Raw genomic sequence first — 9140 nt, 5'->3', positions numbered from 1 at the left:
CAGGATGGTCTCGATCTCTTGACCTCGTGATCCACCCGCCTCGGCCTCCCACAGTGCTGGGATTACAGGCTTGAGCCACCGCGCCCGGCCTTCTTCTTCTTTTTTTTTTTTTTTTTTGAGACAGGGTTTTGCTCTGTGTCTTGCTCTGTTGCCCAGGCTGGAGTGCAGTGGAGAGATCACAGCTCACTGCAGCCTTGACATCTTGGGCTCAAGCAATCCTTCAACCTCAGCCTCCCAAGTAGATGGGACTACAGGTATACACCAACACACCTAGCTAATTTGTGCATTTTTTGTAAAGACAGGTTGTCATATTGCCCAGGCTGGCATCTAGTTAAATTTTCTACTGAGAAGTCTGAGGTCCAAACAGGGGAGAAATGTAAAGGATAAGAGTGATTGCCCTTTATTTTTTTCTGATTACCAGTACAATATTCGTGAGGAAATTCTGGAAAGCAGAGAAAAATGTAAAAAGGCAGAGAATCCTTTTATATTCTTAATACAAAGGCAACCACTGTCAAAATATTGGCAGATTTTCTTCTGTCCTTTTTCCTAAATAGTATTTTTTTCAATATTTAAGATAGTATTTCCAGTATATGCAATTTTATGTCTTGTTTTTAAAAAATTTTTCACATAATATCATAAGCATCTTCCCATAAATGTTAGCAAAAACTCCTGGTAATCATTTTCAACAACTGCATTATATTTTATCCAATGAATACACCACACTTTATTTAATCATTCCTCTAACGTGAGACAAATATAAGTTGTTTATAACTGTTTACTATCCGAAAAAATGCTATGATGATATCTGCCTGCAAATTATGGAGTAACTGTATTCTACTTCCTTAAGATATATTCCTAAAAGGGAAATCACTGGAATAAAAAAAATATAAAGCATATAGGCAATAATCTCAATTTTGAACCAAGGTATCTCCTTAGTCTACGTGTCTAAGCACATGCAGAAACCCTACATGTAGGGAAGTCCAAATTAGTCATACGGCCCCACACTCCCTAGCAAGGCAAGATACCTCAATAGCCCTTTGTTTCCATGGTATCCTAAGTGCATCACTGAAAGTGGACGTAGGGTAAGATTGAACAGGTCACGCAGGCCCTGTTTCCTATAAGCAGGATGTCCTCCAGAGCTTTTCAGATTGCACATTGAACTTGTTAAAAAGGGGAAGAGATTTATAGAGCCAAATAATTTATCATCATTGACAGTAATGTCTTGTCAGAATAATGTCCTATCAGATTTTGTGCTGACAAAGATTTATGAATCTATCAACTGTGAACATTTTCCCTCCTCAAAGGAAGTATGACTGAGTTTATTGAATTACCTTCCTAGTGACCATGATCTAGAACATCAGTTTCTCTTCAGTTTCTTTAGCTTTAGCCCAGTGATCTTTCATTTGACAAGTATCCACAAATTATACTCATTCCTGGCTAGAAAGGGTTCCCAGGAGCCTCGGTGTATGGGAGTATATTTTGGGATCTAAATAGGAAACTAGGTCTAGAATTGGTAGTTTCCCCAGTCTTCAATAGCATAACAAGATAGAAAAGTCAATTACCATTACTAACTTATCCAAAGGCAATGCTTTAAGGAACAGTGGGCTGGGCGCGGTGGCTCACGCCTGTAATCCCAGCACTTTAGGAGGCCAAGGTGAACAGATCACAAGGTCAGGAGGTCAAGACCATCCTGGCTAACATGGTGAAACCCTGTCTCTACTAAAAATACAAAAATTAGCCAGGCATGGTGGCACATGTCTGTAGTCCCAGCTAGTCAGGAGGCAGGAGAATCACTTGAACCTGGGAGGTGGAGGTTGCAGTGAGCCAAGATCTTAATACAAAAGCAACCACTATAAAGTGTGCCACTGCACTCCAGCCTGGGTGACAGAGCAAGACTCTGTCAGAAAGAAAGAAAAGAAAGGAAGGGAAAGGAAAGGAAAGGAAAAGGAAAGGGAGGCCGGGCGCGGTGGCTCACGCCTGTAATCCCAGCACTTTGGGAGGCCGAGGCGGGTGGATCACGAGGTCAAGAGATCGAGACCATCCTGGTCAACATGGTGAAACCCCGTCTCTACTAAAAATACAAAAATTAGCCAGGCATGGTGGCACATGTCTGTAGTCCCAGCTAGTCAGGAGGCAGGAGAATCACTTGAACCTGGGAGGTGGAGGTTGCAGTGAGCCAAGATCTTAATACAAAAGCAACCACTATAAAGTGTGCCACTGCACTCCAGCCTGGGTGACAGAGCAAGACTCTGTCAGAAAGAAAGAAAAGAAAGGAAGGGAAAGGAAAGGAAAGGAAAAGGAAAGGGAAAGGGAAAGGAAAGGAAAGGAAAGGAAAGGAAAAGGAAAGGGAAAGGGAAAGGAAAGGAAAAGGAATGGAAAGGAAAGGAAAAGAAAGGAAGGAAAGAAAGAAAAAGAAAGAAAGAAAGGAAAGAAAAGGAAAGGAAGGAAGGAAGGAAAGAAAGGAAAGAAAGGAAGGAAGGAAGGAAAGGAAGGAAGGAAAGAAAAAGAAAGAAAGAAAGAAAAGAAAGAAAAAAAGAAAGAAAGGAAGGAAGGAAGGAAGGAAGGAAGGAAGGAAGGAAGGAAGGAAGGAAGGAAAGAAAAGAAAAGAAAGAAAGAAATCGTGCAGGAAATTTCCAACTATCAAGAATCAAGAGCCATAAAAATGCAAAAACCACTACAATTCCTCATGTGACTTAATAAACTCCTTTTACTCCATTGCTTTTACCTCTCTATTGGATTTTTAATGTCTTTAGCCTTCAAATAATATTTGGTTGATTAAAAACTGCTGGAGGCAAACATTTTTAGGTATGGAGTTAAAATTCTTTCTGAAGCAACATTTTTTTTTTCTTTTTTTCTTGCCCACTGCTACCCCTGCACCCGGCAGGGTCCATAGACAGCCCCATAATATTTTCAAAAATTTAAAAATTGCTCTGGCCAGAGAGTGACAATAGAAGGATGTGAATGAAGTATGAAGAGTGGCCATTGAGATGTGCTCTTAGGTATCCAAAATTGAAACATTTCAATCCATTCTCTAACTTTTCTTATCACTATGCCTATTAAAGGTAGCAGCTATAGCCCTGGGACGCATCTGAGCTAAGTAATTGTGGTTACCAAATGCTGCAACTTCAATAATATTTAACAGAGAGATGCTTATTGATATGTCATGGCCAGATATAGTTTTGTTTCAAGGTTCACTTATAAATATTTTTGAAATTTAATGCCTGCAATAGTTTGGATATGGGTTATTTGTCCCCACCAAAACTGATGTTGAAATGTGATCTTCAATGCGGCATTGTTAAAAGGCGAGGCCTAGTGGGAGGGGTTTGGGTCATGGGGGTGAAATCCTCATAAATGGCTTGGTGCCATTCTTGCAGCAGTGAGTTCTCCTTCTGAGAACTTAGTTCCCAAAAGAGTGAGCTCTTAGAAAGCAAGGATCTTCCTCCTGTTTGGTCCTCCCTCTTGCCTGTATCTGTTCCCCTTTGATCTTCTCTGCCATGTTATGATGTAGCACAGAAGCCTTTGCCAGAAGCCAGGGCCATGTCCTTGAACTTTCCAGGCTGCTGAACAGTAAACAAAATAAACCTTTTTTCTTTATAAGTTACCAGCCTCAGGTACTCTGTTTCAGCAACACAAAATGGCAAAGACAATGCCCCAATACAATGAACTCTAGAAGCTGGAAAATGAAAAAGCCCAAGCAAACAGTCAATATGTTAGGTGACAGAGTATGCCAATGAATGTTTTTCTGGTTGTTTTAAAATTGTCTAAAACAGAAATAGCATAACAGTTAAACTGGGGGAAATTTCCAATACGAAAACCACCATTTTATGGTGGCCCTAAATACTTACCCTTTCCTGGGACGTTTGATAGCGAAGGTGAAGGGCTGTGGGGTCCCAATCCACAGCAATATAGGCATTTCCAATGAAAGCTCTGTCTTCCCCACAATCAATTTTACAGCCTCTGCAAAATCTAAAAAGGGAGAAAAGATCCACAGAGGAAGAAATAATTATAAAGGAATCTAAATTTTTTTAATAAAAAATATTCTCCCTTCCTACTTTTCTATTTTCCTCCTGGGCCTCACAATTTGTCATGGGTTTCTAACTTCAGAATCTGATAAATGTAGGGATACTTATTAATAGTTATTATCATTTCAGGGAATCATGCTTTTCACTTTCCAATTCTTTAGTTTTACAAAGTATTTGATAACCGTCTGTTAATACACAGGAAGATGTGAGCTTTATGGTAAATAAATGACATGGGAATTGGCTATGTGAAATACTACAGCACTCAAGGCATTCCAAATTCAGTTATTTAATGCTCTGAGGTAGGACAATTTATCTGGTATAAAACCTAGCTCCTTATTTGCAAAATGGCACATTAAATAAATGCATTAAAAAGTTTATAGAGACTGGGCATGGTGGCCCATGCCTATAAACCCAGCACTTTGGAGGGCTGAGGCAGGTGGATCACCAGAGGTCAAGAGTTCGAGACCAGCCTGACCAACATGGTGAAACCTGTCTCTACTAAAAATACAAAAATTAGCCAGGCATGGCGGCAGGAACCTGCAATCCCAGCTACTTGGGAGGCTGAGGCAGGAAGCTTGAACCTGGGAGGTGGAGGTTGCAGTGAGTCGAGATCACACCACTGCACTCCAGCCTGGGTGACAGAGTGAGAGTCTCCAAATAAAAAAAAAAGTTTATAGAGTTGCAGGGGTGGGGTGGGAGATGAGGTAGGGGAGGAGGATATAATAAAGTCATGGTTCTACTGCCTATTTTAGACTCAGTTTGCTAAATCTATTGCAGTTCTCTAAAGGTGGACTTTAGCATTATTAAGCAATTTCCCTGCTATAGCAGTAATGACCAATCAATCTCCATAACTCTTTAAAAACCAAGAACAGACTTCCAGCAAGGTCCAGTAAAGATTATATTCTATTGTGCTCAGAACTGGCAAACTTATTTATATTTAAGGAGAGGCTTGGCACGGTGGCTCATGCCTATAATCCCAGCACTTTGGGAGACTGAGGCAGGTGGATAACCTGAGGTCAGGGGTTCGAGACCAGCCTGGCCAACATGGCAAAACCCCATTTCTTCTAAAAACACAAAAATTAGCTGGGTCAGTGGCATGTGCCCATAGTCCCAGCTACTCAGGAGGCTGAGGCAGGAGAATTGCTTGAACCTGGGAGGCAGAGGTTGCAGTGAGCCAAGATGGTGCCACTGCACCTGAGCCTGGGCAACAGAGCAAGTCTCCATCTCAAAAAAAGAGAGAGGAGAGGATAAGTTATAGAATAATAAATGTTTATCACAAACTATGCATTTAGTATGGACTGTACAGTTTACAAAACCAGCTAAGTCTCAAAAGTAAAACTGAGCTATTAATCTCAAAGGGAAGTAAAAATGAACTTTTTTTTTTTTTTTTTAGATAAGAGTTTCGTTCTTGCTACCCAGGCTGTAGTGCAGTGGCGTGACCTCAGCTCATTGCAACATTTGCCTCCTGGGTTCAAGCGATTCTCCTGCTTCAGCTTCCCAAGTAGCTGAGATTACAGGCATGTATCACCACGCCTAGCTAATTTTTATGTTTTTAATAGAGACAGGGTTTCACCATGTTAGTCAGGCTGGTCTCAAACTCCTGACCTCAGGTGATCCACCCACCTCGGCCTCCCAAAGTGCTGGGATTATAGGTGTGAGCCACCTCGCCTGGCCACAATTCTTAAGTTTAAGTTTCTCATTATTCACATTATTTACTGGAAATCTTATAAAAATGGTATAATATCTAAAGCTGAAATTCTACTAAAATAATTCTTTTGCAGGTCACTTTACCTATACCATGGGCACCAAGCACAGGAGTTCCCATCTTTCTGCACGACTCGTAGAGTAAATGGATACTGATAGCCCATACTGTCATCACTGAAACAGAAGAAAAGATAAAGAGTTTAAGAAGCATTTCTAGTTCGAGGTCTAGCTCCTTTTCATTTTCTCTTGAAGTAATCCCAGGAAGGGGCATTTGCCACAGCAGTATGCTTATGTTGACAGCTCAGTGTTACTGGCCCTAATCCACTAGCTGCAGCCCGGTACCAAATACACTCTGGCTTCCCATGCTGTATCTGGGCTTACAGAAGGGTAGACATATGACTGCCAGATGTCTCTAAGGGAGTCCATGTGGCCCACGAAAATTTAACAAGATAAGCTAATCATGAAATCAAATACCAATTATCCTTCAGCCCTAATTCTATCAGAGGATTTAATTCACATTAAACTAAAATAATTAGATCTTTCCATGACAAGAACACTGACACATTGCAGAAAGCTGTATATTTAGAAGTCTTCTTTAATCAGAATCACTGACATGGTTCATGCTAAGTGCTGCCTTAACTACTCAGAGTTATAAGCTACATACCATTTCTGGAGTAACTTCTTTTAACTGCCAATGATTATGCCAAGATGGCCCTGTGAGTTTTCCAACTTTTTAAAAAATTTACTTATGTTCGCCCTAACAAGAAGCAATGCGACAATTTATACATATTATCAAAACATAAGTTGTATATCTTAGATGTATATATAATTCCGACTTGTCAATTATAGACAATAAAACTGGAGGTAGGGGAGAAAGAAGCAATTCAAGGAATTAACATAGGAGTGGCATATTTTACAGCTCATCTGGAAACAGATAGTGGTTATTACATGGGCTATTGAAGATAATGAAACCATGATAAAGAGACACTGTTAAAAAAAAAAAAGAGATACTGTAAGGGCAAAAGTTACAATCACACCTGGCACAGGAGTTCCCATCTTTCTGCAAAACTCATCCAGGGAATGAATACTGATAGCCTGTACTGTCCAAATCAGGCCAGCAACAAGTGAGAAATGAAAAGAAAGATAAAAGGATAAAACAATCAAGAGCACTCTCATAGAAAGCTGTGCAGCACTTCTCTTCTGAAAATTTCTTTTACCTTTTTGTTCTAACGGAATGAAGCCTGGCTTTCTTGAGAATCCTTCTTCCCCTGCAGACTTTTTCTATGTTTTTTTTTGAGATGGTATCACTCTGTTGCCCAGGCTGGAATGCAATGGCACAATAATGGCTCCTAGCAGCCTCCACCTTCCCGGGCTCAGGTGATTCTCCCACCTCAGCCTCCCAAGTAGCTAGGATTACAGGCACGCACCACCATACCTGGCTAATTTTTACATTTATTTTTGTGAAGACAGCGTTTTGCCATGTTCTCCAGGCTGGTCTTGAACTCCTAGCCTCAAGTGATCCTCCTGCCTCAGCCTCTTAAAGTGCTGGGATTATAGGCATGAGCCACCACACCCTAAAATGTATTCTCATGCATTCCAGAACCCAGAGGTAAAACAGATCTCTTCCTTACTCTTATGCCATACAGGATTTCGTCTTCTTTCCTTTTCTAAAACATTTCAGCTTCTTGTAGAATGTGCTACTGAATTATGCCACCTGCTATTCCTCCTTGGAAGGTGCATTTCTCCTTTTTATTTTTTGAGATGGAGTCTCACACTGTCATCTGGGCTGGAGTGCAGTGGCGCGATCTCAGCTCACTGCAACCCCCACCTCCTGGGTTCAAGCGATTCTCCTGCCTCAGCCACTCAAGTAGCTGGGATTACAGGCATGTGCCACCATGTACAGCTAAATTTTTTTTGTTTTGAATTTTCAGTAGAGATGGGGTTTCACCATGTTGGCCAGGCTGGTCTTGAACTACTGACCTTGTGATTCACCCACCTCAGCCTCCCAAAGTGCTGGGATTATAGGCGTGAGCACCCAGTTCACTGTTTTTCTCTCTCACCACTTCTCCTGTTACTATGACATCAACATCAATGCAATTAATCCAACAATAACTTGATCTTCTCTCTTCTAAGAGTAACTTCCTCTACCCCATATGAAAAAACCTCTCCAACTGTCATATTCTAGACCTTGTGAATACAAACTTTTCTACCGCCAAAATCTTAATTCCAAGTACCCTACTTTGCAACCACCGCCTCCTATCTTGCTGGATCACTTACTTATTCAAATATCTGTATTCTAATGATTCTTTGACCCAAGAGAAACCTCCAATTGCTGCCCTAAAATCACCTGCCTCTTTACCCACTGTCCCTAAAAATAATCACTCTTATACATAGACCCTTAATTCCAGGATTTTGCCCATTTAATCTAAAATTTCAAATTTATTGACATAAACACTCAAAAAGTCAACAACTACACAATGAACTCCCATGTATTAATTACCCAACTATAATAATCATCCATTCCTGGCCACTCTTATTTCATCCACAATTTTATCAAGCCCTACTAGAATCAAGTCAGAGCTACCATGCCTGGCTATCTTTTTTAATGTCCGAAGGACCATTATCTCTTTAACCCACTCCAATCTCCACTCCTCTATCCATACTAAAAAGCTTTCACAAAGATCACCAAAGATCATTTTATCAAATCCAGCAGGCAATTCCCAGTCCTCTGTAGCATCTGAAATAACTATCACTCCTTTCTTGAAATAATTCCTTCACTTAACTCCTGGTTTTCTTACATTACTGGCTGCTCCTTCTCAATCTCTTTCTCTCTTTTTTTTTGAGACAGAGTCTTGCTCTGTTGCCCAGGCTGGAGTGCAGTGATGCGATCTCAGCTCACTGTAACCTCCACCTCCAAGGTTTAAGTGATTCTCGTGCCTCAGCCACCCAAGTAGCTGGAATTACAGGCACGTGCCACCATGTCTGGGTAATTTTTGTATGTTTAGTAGACACAGGGTTTTGCCATGTTGGCCAGGTTGGTCTTGAATTTCCAGCTTCAAGTGATCCCCCCGCTACCTCGGCCTCCAAAGTGCTGGGATTACAGGCATGAGCCACCACGCCCAGCCTCAATCTCTCTTGATGCTTCTTTTTCCCTTTTCAACCTCTAAATGTTGGAATGCATTACGAACTAAATTCAGAGTACACGTATAGATCATGAGAATCTTCTCTATTTAACTCTCACTCTTTAAATGTTAATCATCTGGTCTCAGGGCTTTAAATACCACTATTTGTTGATGACATCTATATTTGTATCTCCAGCAAAGGACATTTGAGTGAATTTCTCACTTGAATATATAATAGACATCTTGAATTTAACTTCCTGTAATTTCTTTTTTTTTTTTTTTTTTTTTTTTT

General features: G+C 40.7%; 1 protein-coding gene across 1 annotated transcript in view; it reads right to left on the bottom strand.

Annotated features, from left to right (window-relative positions):
* Window positions 1-9140, bottom strand: part of USP32 (ubiquitin specific peptidase 32) — a 213830-nt gene that overhangs the window by 10735 nt on the left and 193955 nt on the right. Inside the window, exons 28-29 of the mRNA XM_017539840.2 lie at window positions 5814-5900; window positions 3846-3966 (exon numbers count right to left, since the gene is read on the bottom strand). Of these exons, the coding sequence (XP_017395329.2) occupies window positions 3846-3966; window positions 5814-5900 (208 nt within the window). The remainder of the gene's footprint in view (window positions 1-3845; window positions 3967-5813; window positions 5901-9140) is intronic.

The sequence above is a fragment of the Cebus imitator genome, unplaced genomic scaffold (assembly GCF_001604975.1).
Source record: "Cebus imitator isolate Cc_AM_T3 unplaced genomic scaffold, Cebus_imitator-1.0 Scaffold121, whole genome shotgun sequence".
NCBI lineage: Eukaryota > Metazoa > Chordata > Mammalia > Primates > Cebidae > Cebus > Cebus imitator.
This window is presented reverse-complemented; position numbering and strand designations above follow the sequence as displayed.